Source organism: Prenolepis imparis, unplaced genomic scaffold (genome assembly GCF_030444845.1).
Source record: "Prenolepis imparis isolate NDT839.2.m4 unplaced genomic scaffold, iyPreImpa1.0 SCAF_7, whole genome shotgun sequence".
Taxonomy (NCBI): domain Eukaryota; kingdom Metazoa; phylum Arthropoda; class Insecta; order Hymenoptera; family Formicidae; genus Prenolepis; species Prenolepis imparis.
In genome coordinates, this window is record NW_028141165.1 from 9,113,832 (window position 1) to 9,131,824 (window position 17,993).

General features: G+C 34.2%; 1 protein-coding gene across 16 annotated transcripts in view; it reads left to right on the top strand.

Moving 5' to 3' along the window:
* Window positions 1-17,993, top strand: part of LOC145938405 (phosphatase and actin regulator 2) — a 279,201-nt gene that overhangs the window by 76,450 nt on the left and 184,758 nt on the right. For all 16 annotated transcript variants that reach the window (XM_083041994.1, XM_083041997.1, XM_083041998.1 and 13 more), the window contains 3 exons: window positions 11,683-11,847; window positions 12,280-12,378; window positions 14,614-14,958. In XM_083041994.1, coding sequence (XP_082898120.1) covers window positions 11,683-11,847; window positions 12,280-12,378; window positions 14,614-14,958 — 609 coding nt within the window. The remainder of the gene's footprint in view (window positions 1-11,682; window positions 11,848-12,279; window positions 12,379-14,613; window positions 14,959-17,993) is intronic.

Genomic DNA, 17,993 nt, shown 5'->3' on the forward strand with positions numbered 1-17,993 from the left:
AACGCATCACATCCCGGAGATGGTAAAAAGAGCTTTTCACGAACGCTTCGTTTAACTTTTCATGAGCACGTTAAACCGGAAGCTTGCGCTTATTTATGGTGTGCGCAATTCTATTAATACGTGAATACATGCAACAGTCGGCGAAGTGTGCTGCAAAAATGGCAGTAGTTCACCCTTTTCTTATATTAAAATTGTAGCCTGCGCTTAATCTAATAAATTTTATTCAAATGCAATTATTAATTAATATTTATATAGATAAATTCTCATATGTTAATTAGTACGCTTACGTCTCTACAACATACATATATTAAAGTCAAAATCATTGAATACGTGTCCTTTTAAAATAAATAATTACCTTAAATTTTAATGTTTCTTTAGTGTATAAAAAAATCTCTAAACTTATTAAAATTTTTTAAAACACTTTAAACCGAAATATCATTGTTGACAATGCTTACGTTTTTTTTTTATTTCATTGTAATTCGCTTTAATCGTCCAAAAACCGCTTTTCGGAGTACGCTCAAGGAATAATAGATTCAGTTCTAGTTTTTTGCCCTCTTTCCAAAAATTACAAACGCCATTGTTTCTTCCGTTGTCCCAGTTGCATATAGGAAAGATAATACAATCGCTACCACGCCGTTTGTTCCGTCGTAGATCGGGGATGATTATCGTACACCATCCCTGCGTATACGAATGCGTGTGCCATTCCTACGACCACGTGTTGGGAGAGCACAAGATATACATACATTATTGCACGCATATTGTATATACGCCAACGTAAACGCATTACCAACGCAGTAATATGCTATATGTATGGCGGCGCGTGTACACGCGCGAGCGTAATCCCACGAGGCGGCGAATAACGGTGCTACTTGTACGAGAGCGTTTATAATACACAACACACATAAGAGAGAGAGAGAGAGAGAGAGAGAGAGAGAGGGGTGGGAGGTAGGGAAGAGGCTTTATTAAGCGGTCGGACGAGTAGAGGACTAGTGGCCGCAGAACGGAATCCAGTTGTCTCTGCGGTGTCGTCGGACTCGAACATGGAAGACTGCTACATTATACGACGAGCAATGTTTTGCGCGCGCGATTCTAGGTACTGTTTGCTTACATCAGCGTAACTGTCACGGATGGCTCTCAGACAGACTCGCGACAGTTCCTTTTACGTATGAAAAATGATAATCAACATCATTCATGGTGTTTCTTAAAAATATATTTTTGGATAACCGCGATGGGATCTTGGGTGCATCGGAATTATTCGTTAACTCGTGATAAAATCGAAAAGCTATTGATCTTTCGACATTTACGAAGAATAAATTAGTTTACGATATATTTTGCTTTTTTTTCTTCTGATTCTGAAACCATTTTCGAGATAAGATTCTGTATTAATTTTCTGAAAGAATATGTTTTATTTATTTATTTTTTTTAAATAATAAAAACATACTTTCTATCACGCGCGAGATTTCCTCCGGATGGGTAAAATAGATAAAAATGTATGTGTGCCATTTAAATAACGATTATCCGCATGTAACAATTATCTTACCTTAATGATCGTCGGTGACTCACGTTCATTATACATTCGTAAGGCTGACTTATTCGATACAAGTGGGCCGAAAATAACATGTGTCGTCCTCATTCTTTTGCGCGTAAAATTGGAAATCTCATCGTCGAAGTAATTATTTGCATATATTTATTGAAATCGCGCGCGAAGGAGGACATTGGGAAAAACGGTATTATCTTTGATATATTACTCTGCATCATCGCACAAATATTGTTTGCCGTATTCAAAATCATCGTAAATAACGTGTATCCAATTAATTATGCAATTAACGTATGTCCATTAATAAGTTTATATGTTTCGATGATTCAACACGAGGAGAAACGTTTCGAAAAAAATCACTATAATATTTATTATACAAGAAACTTTGCGAAAGACACACAACACCGTAAAATGTATTGAATGAGAAATACGCATTTCTGGTACTCGCGTTACATTTGGCAAGTGCCGCTGGAATGTGATAGAAATATGATAGATGATTTTATATCCCTCTGCCAAATTTCATGAAATTCAATATCGCGGTCATTAGCACATTATTATCATTATTATCATTCTCTATATCATGTAGCTTTATTTCTGTAATTCGTCATGAGGCTAAAATATCGGCTGGAATTGTGAGATCAAATGTTATTGCTTGGAGAAAAAGAGAGGAAGAGAGAAACTATAGAGCTTCGAATAAATTTTTGATTCTTGGCCAGGAACTTTTAAGCTGACATGTTTATATAGAATTGTTTTAATAAATATACGATGGTATATTACCTATTCGCCTAGCATTCTTAACAATTTTGTCGTTGAAATAATTTGTGACGGCAATATGCTGACATTACAAAGTAGAAATGTAATGGAGCTATATTTTTATGCAAATACTTTATTAGATATTACATTTCTCAGATATCTTGATTGCTACACAAAAATGTAAAATGTAACAAAAATCTTTCCGCAACTGTCGTTATTTATTCGCTTATTATTAACGACAAGAATTTATATAGACACGCTTATGGCAACGAGTTATGAAAACGTTGAAAGAATAAAATCTATATTATTGGCTGTCATCCCGACACGTTACGATCAAATCGTTTTTCGGTGAGATATAAGCTTTTGCTGCAAGCGCAGAATGCAATGCTTGTATAGAGCTTTACGCGCGCAATCAACTCTGCGTTTATACATAGAACGAGCGAGACGGAGAGTATGGATGGGTGTCGGCGCTTTTGAGGCTTTTTATTCGTCCATCCATGGTGCATTCACCGCCCTGCGAAAACTACTTTTTCGTCTGCGTTTTAGCGAAATGTAGAATGCATCGTGAATGCGTATCGAACAGTATCGAGAGTATTTTCGGTCATTCCGATAACGCTATTTTGATATGTGTCATTGTGTTTAATGTCATTTTATAATTATTACAATGATGATGTTTCATAATTATGATAGTGATATATTCTAATTAAATACTTATGTGAATTTGTTATAAATACTATGTTAAGCATCTCGAAGCATGATAATAATATCGAAAAATAATTGAAAAATATATTGAAAAATTTCTCATGCCTTAAATTATAGCTATGAATAATACATATATTGTATTTTTTATTAGTCTCATAAATTTTTCTTAGAGGTTATTTTTTTTAAATAAACCTCTGAATTTGCACACGTAATAATATTCCTTTTATAATTCACAATATTTTTTAAATTTATCTTTCGGAGAGGCAATTCGTTTGCAGGAAAAAAAAAACTGACAGATTCAAATAAAGTGGACACGTGGAAGCGCAATCGGTTAACATTTCGACGATTTATTTATTAAGTAGACACGTGTTTCTTCGATTTTGCCTTGGAAAAATGCATTTATCAGAAACAGAAAGATAGCTTGTTAATTTTTACCGAAGATAATTTTAGATTCGATTGATATTAATTAGATTTCAGTAATAACAGAATATATCTTATCCGCGAACGTCAAAACCGAGATTGTTTTTAGATTGTTTCAGATTAATGTTTGCATTTTTAATTAAATTATTCACATTGCATTGTACGTGACTCTTTGCGTTTACAAATTACATGTATTATTACACATAATTATTATTTTACAAAAATGTTTAAGAGTGTAAAATGTTTAAGAATTTCTCGAAATGCTGAAATCGCTTAAGCGTTTCCGTAAATTGCAAATTTATTACGAATCTTGCGCAATTAGTACGTGATATAATTTAACTACTTTACGGTTAACGCGTATCTCTAATCCGATCACGTTTTTTTTCCGATCAGCTATAATTGATTGAACGCAATGGTGGGCGCTAAGCGAATCGCGACGATCAGACACGCATCGCCAATTACTAGCGCCCGAAATTGCTGTAATTTCAGAAATTTCGGCTGCGTTTAACGGGCGTACGTGTTTCGTACGTATATGTTCTATTCTTAGTCTCGTTTCTCTCCGAGAAAAGTTTCACTGTAATTGCGTTTGAGTCTACTGACGACGAGCATGTCTTCGGGTTCGTACCAAATCTGGAGATGATAATCGAAGAAAGCCGTCTTTCCGGGGAAAAGAAAGGAGATCCGCCTTTACCTTCCGTCTTCTCGTCCGCGGTTGAATGACTTTTGTCTTACCGCTCCTAATTGACTTTGATGTCAAATTATATTGTCGCGGCTAATTATATTGTCACAGACCTCGATAAAACAAATAGTTGACGGCTAAATGGTTTAGGAAAATTGAAATCGCGAAAATGTTTGACATCGATTCATCTCGTTTAAAAAGTAAAACATGAAATTAACTAAAATTTTTAAGAGTTTATTATCTGTTATATACATTTATTAATGTTTAAAGCTTACAATTAGTTTAAATTCACTTAATTTTTAATAATTTAAAGCTTACGTGAGTGTTACAATTATTTTGTATAATATATGACAATTTTTATTTTTTATAAAAGAAAGAGAGATTGTATATCTAACTAATAGTAAAAACAAACAAATATTGCTTACGAAATATACATATAATTGTTAATTTACATGATCAGAATTGCGCAAGATTTTTGGCGAAAGTGATCGTGAAAGGACGATGCTATTAGGGAGTAACGAGCATTTAACCCTTGTGAAGAGGCGAATAATAGAGAACCGAAGCTCCCCGCGCTCTCTCGGTCGTTTCATAATTCTCTCTCTCTCTCTCTCTCTCTCTCTCTCTCTCTCTCTCTCTCTCTCTCTCTCTCTCTCTCTCTCTCTCTCTCGGTCGGAAAGGATTTTCTGACAACGGCGGGCATTGCCTTTATGATTTCCGATGCTTTGTAGCACGAAATTCTGTCTGTCGCCGAGCATGATTTTGAATTTAGCGATTCCGTCGTCTGCTTTCGAATTGTGAACCCGCGCGAGATCAGCGCCGATTTAACACTTATTGTTAAATGCGACACATTCTATGCGGTAACTCGCAATTCTCTCTTAATATTGCATCTTTGTCGTGGGGAGAAAAAAAAACCATTAATATTATTTAATTATTTGAATCTTTTATCATAAAAGAAATAAAAAGTGAAGTATAATTATAACACTCCAGTCAAGTAAAACAAAATTTATGATTTAAAAATAAGTTGTAAGTTTTCTGAGTGATTTATTAAAATTTTTTATATAGCATTAACCCTATATAATTTCCGCAAAATATTCTGTTTATTCAAATAACTTGTGTATATACATTATACATATATATAAAATCAACGAGAGCCAATTACCTTTTACCTTGCTACTTCTTACATTTTATGCTTTTTGCTAATATATATACATATATAAAGAACGTAAAATGCAAGAAGTAGCGAGGTAGAAGGTAATTAACCCTCGCGTACGCTGGTTAACGAAGTATGCTGTAAGTTGCTGCGCACAAATGATCATGTCTGGACACCTGGGCAAGCGTCTGGTCAGTGCGGCAGAAACACATCCGGGGTTTCAAGTTGACAACCAGTGGCCAGGTAATTGGAGAACGGAAAACAAAGTAGCGTCACCATGGCAACACCCCAGCATCCCTTGACGGCAAGGGATGCCGCCACTGCCGCCGCCGCCGTCGTCGTCGTCGCTATCATCATCGTTCCCGTACCCAGGGCAACGTGCCCTAACTGCATGCTGCAACCCTTATTTCATTTGTGCACTTTCCTGCCTACCGTCTGTTGTACGCCGCGGATCGAGAAGGAAACAGCGCGCGCGTGCATTAAAGTTTTTATTATTCCGTTAGCTATGATTTATGGCGCAGAAGGATGCAGAAGCGGCTATGTAACGTCGTAACAGCGCGATATCGTAACACGCGGCACTATGTTCTTCTTACGCTGAATAACAGATCGCCTGGCAACTTTCACATTGTCATTACGACGATGCAACACGTATCTTCCGTATTATACGCAAGTATTTTGATTATGATGCAAGGAGACTAATATGACCGTGACCAATTTCTCGTGCACGTCACTTATGCATAATACATCGATAATAAGTCAGTCGGAACAGTTTCGCGTCGCATGCGATGAATTTCTTAGCTTTTATTCTTAGTTGTTACGGTTAATATACATGACAAGTCTATGAATAATGCTGACAATATTTTGTGCAACTTGTATATTATGCCTATAAAAATGCAGGACGACAATGATTGGAATTTCTTCGCATAAGTTAGAAAGATAGGGAGTAATTCGAGAAACTCTCGGTTCTCTCCCTTTCATTTCCCTGTTTAACCAGTCGAACTTATGCCTCGGGTCAACCGATTGCGGAATCGCTCGGTTCAAGACCTGGTTCGACAATGACGCGTGTTTCTATTGTTGCGTCGGATGCGCCTGTTGCATCGAAGCAATAGCAGCAATATCGAGTTATATAGCGCCCGATCGAGCGACATTCGAGCCCATTTGTCCGGTCGCCCCAAATTGATTAGGCGACATATTATGCTTACACTCCCCTTCGGATTGTTTTAATAATCCTATACGATGATAGTTAATTCTCTCTTTCTCTCTCTCTGAATGATTCGTCAGCGTTTAAATTCTATATCGAGTTTTACTCTTGTCCAGAAAAATCGATATTAATGTTTACCGAATAAAAGGTAAGCTCGCAGCTTTGTTATGGTGAGAGGCAATCGATTAAGGCTGAATCCACATTTTGTGGGCGTAGTCGCGGCTTTGTGCTATTAACTTTATGCTCGATCCGTAAATTACGATACGCTCGATAAATATGATATACCGCGTAAACTTGATAAATAAGTATAAAGTACAATTTAAAGTAATGATATCCGTAATGTAATCTTTCTACATTGTAAATTTACAATTCTTTTCTTTAAATTTTCAATTCTCATGCAGTTATTAGATAAGAGTATCAGCAGAATGTAAATACTTTAATTTAGTATTTTTCATGGAATTATTTGTAATCTCTTTACAAATAATATTAATTATATTAATATTAATTGATTTTTATAATATATAAATTACAATTTCGACTGTGAATTTGATGGATTAATTCGCTTATTGAAATTGTTATTATGAGTTCATCCAATATTTAATACATATTTCGTGCATATGATTGGTGTGGCTCACGTGATATGGCAATGACTAATCATTGATTGTAGAAACTTTAGACTAATAGATGTCAACTCACATAATTTTCGCTAAATCAATTTTTGTCATTGATTTCTAATTAAATAATCTCAAGCATTCATTCACTTCATTTGCATTGAGAGCTTTATTGCGCTTTATTATGTTCTAACTGGAAATTATAAAATCTGTTATGACGTGTCATTCACCCTCGCGCACAATAATTCTGCGAATTATTTATTATTGATCAATGCATTAATGAAATCGACTTAATGCAGCTCATCATAAAAATTAATTTGATTAACTTGCAATTATTTTGTAATGAGAATCAGTAACTTAAGTGAGAGTTATGAAATTATCCGCTCATTGTTATTAATACAAGTTATTAAAAACTTTATTTAAACAGAGATGTTAATTTTTCAATTATAATGCAAACGTTTTGTTATTAATGAAACATTATGGAATAAGTTACGTTATTTAAATTTTGTTCAAATTTTTATTAACACGATAAACTTAATAATTTTTTGTCGTAACGATTTGTTTTTTTTTCTTTTTTTTTATTATATAATTTGCGGTATTTTCATACATTGCTGATGACATAATTGCGTCAATTAGAAGATTGCGTCAAGATTGACTTTCTTTCATATTTTTTTATCTTTCTTCTTAGTGAGAGTATATGATTCTCGTCTAAGATATTGTACATTTTCGAACAATGGTGAATACGGTCTATTGCGTTAATATTGCCATTGTTTGCGGATGTAGTACAACAGCTCTCGACGGTTTTCGACACGCGTGAATAGATCCCCAGGAACAGCGGAAGTGCTTTGTGGCGTCAATTATTCCACTTTGGCATTGGGGCCGATACACTCTTTTTCTTCCTTTCGTATAAGATAAAAAGCCTGCGAGAGATAAAGCAGAACTTATCTTACATGTTTCACTCTTAGAGAGTAAAACTTTCGTCTATATTTAGGAAGTGCAATCATTATTATATAAATGCATTATTGTCAGATAAAAATGTATTATTGAAATGACATTAAAATTTTGTTATAATTGAACTTTGAAATAAAAAGCTAGGCGATGTACATTTGAAACTATAAAATATTATTTTAATTTTACGAAAAAATCTCACGTGTCTATTATAAACATAATAATAATAATATTAATTATATTATCTAACACTCATTTTTTTCGAACTAACTTCTTTATAATAATTGAGCAACGTTTTTCCTAAATTTTTTACGCATTGTTAATTCGATCGTCGAAGACTCACTCTTCTTTATTTGCGATGTTTATTTTAATAACTTGTATCGCGGGAGGATTAACGCTTCGACGGCTAATTAAGCGGTTATTTAAGCGAGCTTCGTTCTACGTCACGCTTCGAAAGTTGCTCTGTTGAAAAGAGCGATTCGCCCTCCAAGACGTTACGAGAATCCCGAAGGAGTGCTTTAAAAGGCTGTCGTAATCGCTCGCTTCTACCTTACGCCGGCAAAACTGCCCTACCGCACGTTATCGGCCATTATTCCCCACGGGGGGGTTTCTCAGAATCGCAGTTCGACATCGTTCAACCGTACACGACGCACTTTCCTTCCGTCACCTTTCACCCTCGTCGCACTTTTTTCCGAGATATATATACGGGAGCTTTTGCATTATGCACCATAGGGTGGGTGACGACGCGAGCGAGCGAGGGCGACATGAGTTGTTTATGACTGTGCTTATGGGAAAATTTCTCTTTTCCTTAGCGATAGTCTAGATAGTTTCTTTCCGAAGTGAATTTTAAAGTAGATTCTACCGACATTTTTTATATCGGCAATACAAGTATTCAACGATATAAAGTATTAATTAAAATTTGTATAGCGGAAATAATTTTTTCTTCATTAAATCCATTTCTTTTCTAGCATGAATAAGGAATTGTCGCAAACATTTTTTTTTAAAGATGTCACAATATTTTATTAGCATTTATTCAAATAACGTAATAGATATATTTAGTTTCTACAACTTTGATAAGAATTGACTTGTCGCTTCGAAGCGCACAAGATTTTTTTTACAATATACGATTGTCTTGATTTTTTTATTTGATCAATTGCAAAGATTACTATATATTTTAGTTCTTCCTGTTTGCTGCGACGATTGTGCTTAGGTACAGTGTCTCGAGAGACGCGAGAAGGCATTGCAGTAACCACTGTACTATGTACTAAGGCTGCTGCAAACAGAAAGATTGTAGATGGCCGATAAGTGCAGGTTGAAAGGGCGTATTCAGGGAACGGTCTTTTAAAACGAACTCTCTCTTTTCTTGCAAGACCATAGCGTGATAAAGACAGGGTCGAAAGCAAGACGGATGCCTTGCTTCTAATTGTAGAGTCGAGTTTTTCTCGGTTAATTTTGTTTTATCTCTAATTAGATGTATTTGTTTGCCTTTATCTCTGCGCGAGTTTTATTTTCAGTAGCAAAATAGATCAATAAAAACGTGTATTTAATTTATCTTGATTCGCGTCTATTTAAAGATAATTGAAATTTAATAATTGCTTCTAAAAATTTTGCTCATATAATTTAGCTTACATAAAGTTTTGACACGAATACAGTTAAATTTAGTTCATATTTGACTTTATTATGTCTTGTAGATTTTTACTAATGCGTGTTCAATATATTTCTTGTTATGCGTATGAAATATCGAAAATTTATTTGGTTTATCGCATTTTTTTTCGTTAGCATCTGATTATATTTATTGTAATATTGATATTGCAAACATGTGTTTGGCACGAGTGATCAGTTCGCGATGGTTTTGATGTCAATAAATCTCTTTTTTTATTTTTTGTCGGCTAAAATTGCTATGGCACATTTCTCTTTTGGCTTTGGCATATGATTGGATAAACGTTTCGGAAAAACACGATGGAAAATTCGCTAAATTATCTATGGGGTGCCGTTGTCGAGTATTGATTTTATGTTGACTTTCATGTTATGATGAGTTGTGTTGCTGTCTGGCAGTAAAACCAACTAGAACATAGAAAGAAAGATGAATAAAAAAGTGAAATAAAAGATAAAAATGAAATAAAAAATGTTTTCTCGTATAAGGATTAATACATTTTTATATACGGATCGAGATAGCTTTATTCAAGATTGCTATATTCAAAACTACGTTAATAATGCTTGGCATTATTATTTCTGTTGCTCGTCGAAATATATATTAATGCATAAAGTCAAATAAATTCAGCTTTTATCTTCAACTAAGATCTTCATACAAATGCTCCTATTTACTTATCAATATGCGTAATATTTGAGAAGAACACAAAAGCGCATTATTTAAAATATAAAATCATTGTTTATTCAATAATTAGATCGTTTAATAAGTAATTAAAAAATGTATTTTGCTTGCAATATTTTTCTCGTATAATATTATATTATTATTTTGCTAACTTTTATTTTGACACTTTTTGCGTAATAATTTGTGTGTTGTTACGAAAATTTAGTACAGTTGATTTAGTACAATATATATAGGACGAGAGAGAAAGATAAAAATGGAAGATAGCACTTTTCATGTCCGCTGAAAAAATTTGCATAAAAATTGAGCGGAAATGTTAGACACACACATACACACACACACACGAAAAAATGTGTTTCTATCAAACTTTTCACCTTTATGTCGCTTCACGCATTGCAGGAATAGTTGTGCAGTAGAATAGTATGTATTTAATATAACGTTATACATAAAGAACTTATATATTATATATACTTATTATATTTTACAAATGTATTTTGCCTACTTCAAATTAATCTGTCTTATTTGCAATACGAATTATAATTAAATGTTTGAATTTTGCAAAAGCTCATAGTATTAGCGATTCTTCTTTTAATTTAGTTAATTTCATATGCTATTTACGGCGAAATTTTATCAGAAATATATCTCTACTTACTTATAAGCAAGCAACGTTATCATGCAAGTAGTTTTATTGATTAATAAAATATTTTATTTCGAGGAAATATAATATATTTTAGGCAAATTCTCGTGAAATTCTCATGTTTTAATTTCTAAACTGTTATACATGAAATATATAGCATAAATTTTTGAATAAGAGAAATCGTGGTTATCCGTAGTTGAGTAAACCAATGGATCGATGGTCGTTTATTCGTTTCAACCCTTACGAGCGCTGATAAAAGGGTTGATGGGAAATTTCGCATCCCTCGTCGGTAAACGCGGATAACATAGGTAGCTACGTTTTATCGGAAAAACGGAAAATCTGGATATATATCCCAGGTTGATACTCCTATATTGTGCAAACGTGGATAAAGTTAGTTTAGCTAGTACCGTGTGCAAGTAACCAACTTACAAAGTTTATATATACCATACTTATTTAAATAATCATTGTCGACGATTAACATTTATATGTACTCTATTGCACCGAATGGTAGTTTCAATATAATGATTTTATGAGAACAATAATGTTAAAGAATGATATGTATGAAGACTTAAATATTCTGACTGAATGGCTGAATGGTACAACATAAATGTGAAATTCAATTCATTCTATCGCGAATCGAGTATTTTTTCGTATACGAAAAAATGTTACAATCTATATTAATCTATATTAATGTATAATTTCTTTTTTGTTCCAGCGAAAAAGCAAAATGGTGCTGCTTTGCGAACAAATAGTTTGGGTTCGGGTGCGAGAACGCCGCCCTTGGAAAGAAAAAGTAAATTTTCGGCACTCGGTAGACTCTTCAAACCCTGGAAATGGAAGCGGAAAAAGAAATCGGATAAATTCGAAGCTGCTTCGTTATGTAAGTATAAATGTATTTATAGTACAAATACTTTAACGTAATTAAATTTAATTTAACATTTACAATTTAAATGGCACTTAAACCGGGAACATTTTCATGTAATAGATAGAACTTAACGATGAATTTTGTATTGTGTTTTTTTTTATACCCAACGTTATTATGTTAGAAAAAGTTTCTGCCTTTTAAAATATATAAATATTGTTTAATTTTAATTTATACGTTTAACTAAAATGTTTGCACATGAGGGAATGCACATTAACGTATTTTAATCATCTCTACGTTCTAGAATTACACGGTGACACGTTTTAAAGGTTTATCACGCGCGATATCGTGCTGCGAAAATAATCATGCCATTTAAACTGCGTGTTACAGATAACAGAGCAAATACAATATAATGACGTTCGCATTCGTTCTCTTTACCTTTGTTAATAGCGCTCGAGAGAAAAATCTCAGTACGTGCCAGCAGAGATGAGTTGGTGCAGAAAGGGATATTGCTGCCTGTGATACGATCGACATCGTTTCCGGAAAATGGTGAGTTTCTTTTCTTCATATATATATATTTGCTACTGTAATTTATTTTATTTTTCGATTTTACTCGAGATATCAGCTTTTCATAGATTCAACTGCGGATTTTCTCCATATAATAAATTATTTTAGATTGCCCTATTTTGCATTTTCTGTAAGAATTTCGCTTTTCAAATGCATCTTAAATTGCATTACATACCCTTTTTTTATTATTGTCTTTTTTGGCCGATAAGTTTTCTTACTGCATGAAACTTGGAAATTTGCGAATATTCTTGGAATATTGAAATTTACACGCGGCAGACAGACATTTCCGTTTACCTGGCGCGTCGAAAACAGTATCCGCCCTTTCGGCAGACTGGACAGGAAACGAGAAACAGACTGCTAGGCTGTCGACAACTTGCCACCCGGTATAAGGGTCGTAATTGCGTTTTACAGTCGTATAGTGGTAGACGTGAACTCAATTTCCGCAATCGCGACTAGTCGCGTCGCGCCAAAATGACGCGATTAATTGCCAAGCTGATTTCCGAGTTCCGAGTTACGTTTCCTAAGATTTTCCTTATCATTTCTTATTATTATTCGTTATTAATAGTAACATATATTCGTTGGCATTATCGCGATACGATACCAGTGCGTTCCTTCTTATCGACGTTGTGCAAAGCCTTTAGAATGGTTTCGCGTTTCGTTCGGATGTGGAGCTAGTCTGTTCGTTCGATTATTCGCTAATATTGATAAAAGATTTCATTTTTTAATACGTACACTCGCGACGTCAATCGTTAATTTACATAAAGTTTTGAGAAATATTTTTAACCCAGCACTGATAGAAAACTAAAGTAAGTACTTTAGCTTTTTGAGAAAGTATAATTATTATTAACATTACGTATATATTTTCGCAAAGAAAAGTTAGAGTTTATTTCATTTATTTAAAAAATCTATAATCGTAGGGTTTCGGATTTTTTACAATTACACATCCTGTATAACAATGCTTGAAGATGCACGGCTAATTAGCGCCGAGTATATTTCAAAACGCTTTTTTAATTCTTCTCGCCGCTGAAGGACTATGAAACTTCTCGAGTGATTAATACGTGTTTCCTTTCTTGGGGCACTTAACACATAACAATAGTTATCAAGTATATCCCCCGTTAAGGAAACCTTGAGAATTCTATTGATTCCGAAACTACTCCGTCATTAGTCATATCTTCATCCGAACAATCCGAACTTTTCAAGCAAATTTTAAGAGAGAAAGAGAGAGGAAAGGAGCACGCAGCTATATATTCCACCCTTTGTAATTAAAGTATCTCGCTCGCAGTTTCGTTAGATTATCGTGAAAAGTTGCAGAACTTGTCCGTGGCAATGACGTAAAGCTATTTATCAACGTACATCATCTCGTCGGGTATACTAATACGAGAGAGATACGTTTATTTAAATTAACCGCAAAATCAATGAAGACTTGGAAATGCGGAGTTCTGAGCGGAAGAAGAATGTAGCGAGAGATATCGCGTAGGAGTAAGCAAGAAAAATATCAATATACCGATATCCGATGTCAGTGTGATATATGGAAGGCTCAACGTCATTATCACTCGACATATATATACCGAAATCGAATATCAATGTGTCAAAATATTATCACTAAAAATTTCTTTACGCATAAATGTATGTTTCATATATTTGTTTATTTATTTTACGGTCGTTTTTGCGGTGAATTGAATTAACGTGACACCACTGTCATCGATAATTGTTCCATTACAATTTTCGTTATATTTTGTGCACTAATTTTCTGATTTTCTAACATGATCGAACGAAATTCTATACACCGCGAACCCCTTGACCTTTGAAATTCTATCCAGGTCGATGTCCAGAGAATCTCCTACGTTGAATTAAATTCAATCCTTCCATATAAATCCGATCCATCTATCCTTTGTATTGCTTTGCGTATACGTATTTCGTTTCTTTTATATCTTATCTCGCAATCTAACATTACACCGTTCAACACCCTCGTCGAAGGATAAAATTTCAAACGTGTTGCATTGATTAATAAAGCCTAGCATCTTCGTTTTCTCGCCTGAAATATGTAACGAAATTTGCCACGCAAAATTACTCTGGAAATTGATTCGTTCCTGGACGTTTGCGAATTAATTTCGCTCGAATACCGGGCAGCATTCCTTAAGACACAAGGTTTTGCTCAAGAACACCGTTTATCCGGACGAATTAATAATTCAGGATCGAACCTTCTGTGTGCTGCAGAAACGATAAACGAGTCGGTGGACGCGCAAAAACCGCCGACGCCGCAGCAAGCGTCGCAGCAGCAGCAACAGCTGTCACCGCTGCAGCAGCAGCAGCAGCAACAACCGTGCGGCGGTATCGTGACGGGTGGCATCGGGGGTGGCGATGGCACCCCCGCGGCAACACCTACGTCCGCCGTTAACGTGCAGCAATCCCAGCAAGCGATACCCTCGGCTACACCGACCCCGACGACTGCCAACCCGCATTCTGCAGGACTGCCCAGTAACAATCAACCCTCGCCCCATCCCTCGCCCCTGTATCCCGGGATGCCGCAGCAGCCTGGCCAGCCCAACGGCAGCACGCAAGGTAAGACACGAACATCGATATGATTCCATCTTCTCGCGAAGCACGTCTTCGCGAGATTCACGAGCTACCCGTTTGCGCGCGAATGTGTCTGATTTCGGGTTTCCGCTTGCATCACTCGCGTTAGCAGTCTCGCTCCCCTTCTCGCTCCCCTTACGACAAGTGCGAATATATTCCTCGCATAATTTCGTGATCCGAAATATTCGAACGATAATTTTATTATAGCAATTAAAATCGCAATTATTTTTGATCGAGAGGACGACCTAATGACAAGAATATCTTTTCTATATAAATTGTCATGTTTTTTTTGGTTTTTGTCTTCCGTAAATAGGAATACATGCTTCGTTTGATAAACACTGAAAAATGTTAAGAATAAAATGTTACAGCCGACTATAACGCGATGACGTAAACAATATTCAGTTGTGCTATTCTGGAAAATAGATTCTATCGCACAGACAAACCAAATTAGATAGATACTCTCGGGGATTCGTTGTGTATTAATATTATGCTCGCGCGCAGAAGATGCAGAGGATCATAAATTATTTATTTATGTCTTATCTCATTTATGATATTGAAAAGATATTTCGATGTTATATATGTAAAATCGATATCATCGTAGATTACTGTCGGGTTCGCTTACGTGAAAAAAATTACAATAATAAGTATCTATTTTAAAACCAAATTTAATTACGTGTCGTACTGGTATCGTATCGTATCGTCAAGTGTTCATCCCAATCTACGTAATCTATCAATAATGATGTACGAAAATATTTATATGATGAATTCTATTCCATGACTATTTTCTTGTAGTTTTTTTTATGGCAATTTTTCCCTGTCACTTTGAATTTATTAATTTTTGACACAATGTCTCGCGTATAACATATGAGTATTTTGTAATACAAGTTTTCATTTCGCGAAAGTATTTTTATTGCGTATTTTTGGTTAATTATAAATAATTATGCGCGAAAGAAATATTACTCTTCTTTAAGAAATAAGCTTTCGGATCGTTGCATAATAAGCTGCACTCTTATCATATCGAGCGCTTAAAACGCGCATACATAACAAGATGCAAGCATAAGCGATGACCTAATTAGAGGACGTCATATACCGGAGGTAACATTAATGGACTACCGAGTACAATCGTGGTGCACATTATGCTTTGTATGGCTCACTAAATTTCTCGTGAAATCCTCGCGCCTTGTCTTTTTAACGATGTGTCTTGTGCAGAATCTAATTAGAATTATAAATATAAAGTTTTAATATGATTGGGCTATAATAATTTTTATACTTTATATAATTTGCTGCACATTTTTGCATATTTTTCATAAGATTTACATTTTTGAGAAAAATGGTACCGCAATAAAATTATACATGGCAAGGTGCAGTTTATATATTTAAAAAAACAAATAAATAAAAGATTTGTGCTCCAATAAAAGGTTCAGAAAGAATCAACATCTTTCTGTGGGAACGCGATTATCTTTCAAGATTTCGTTTGTCAATATTACTCATTTTGACTAATATTTTTAATTGATATATCTGGTAAAATATATAAATCGTGACCTGAATTTTCATAAAATGGCACATCCAATGTATTTTTAAAGTTAATTGAATGACAATCTGTGGAATAAATAATGATATACGGACGCGTGAAAATAGAAGAAGCCAATTTCAGTCCGTAATCTCTTTAATCCGATATTGATTTTCTGTTCGTAACATAAAATTCATTTCTTGCTCTAAATTTTCTGAAAATTTTATTATTTTGGGATCGAATAAAGTCATACTGCTCTTCACATATTGAATTTTTTACAAATGTGTAGTATTTATCTGAAACTTCAAATATACATCGAAGTTAATTTTAAACATATTATATATTAATAAAAATACGGAATATTATCGTTAAATAATCCGTTAATATTGTATTATTGCAAGTAGCATAAAAACTTTAAATGAATATTTTTCCGTTAATCGAATTTTTAACTAATTATTTAAAATTTTACACAACTCTCTTGCGCGAATAAAAATCTTGATTGTTTGTAAATAATTTTTTAAAATAATTTTTAACTGCATAATAAAAGATATTATTTATGAGATAAATATTGTATACACTTTTATCGGTTATTTCATATTTTATTTAGACTTGCAGACTAAATACATACAAGAAATAGCGTAGTTCTCACAGTTCTTATTGTTCTCTAGTAAATTAGCTTTTACAAACAATCCAATTCCTTGTATCACTATACGTAACTAGCTGATATACATATAGTTTGGGCAAGGTTTCTTCGTTAGTCTAAACTGAAGCCGTAAAAAGCACGTATTATTATCGAATTTGTAATGCGATATTGTAAGTTTATTTCTCCACAAACTTTGCAGAAGCTTGTGTATTCAACTCTCATATCAACGCAAGTTTGATATTTGAGACTGACACATTGACTTTCGTAACGTAAAGCTCCTTGATAATTTTATGAAAAAGAAATGTATCTCTCTCGTGCGGTAGACATTTGTGTCGTCGCGGGTTCTCTACTTTGATAAATTCAACTTGTTCAACTAATCTAATGGGATAATTTAATTTTGCGCGGCTTAGCAGTTTTCCTGTTGTAAAATAATTTGAATGCTAATATATATAATAAGAAGTGAAAATATGATAAAGTAGAAGCAATACAAAAATTGAACATTAAATTTATTTAAATTTATAAAATTATTACATACAAAGAAATATACATATATTTATTTAATCATACACGCAGATCGTGTATATAGAAATACGATGCTTTGTCGCGAGTTTAATGAATTTGTGACGCGATGCTCACACAAGAGAAATGTGAGATAATAAATTTATATTTCTTTTCTTCGTGTATATATGACGCGAATGTGTTTATTCGACGCGGGAGTATCGTAGAGAAATGCATTTTTGTATCTCTCTAGGTATGTATCCGAGCCTTTTACTTTTTTCTCTCCGCGGCGCGCTATCCGACTTACTTCAAAGAGAAGTGCAAAACCGTGCTCTCAAAGATATTTTGCTGCAGCGGGCGTAATATTTC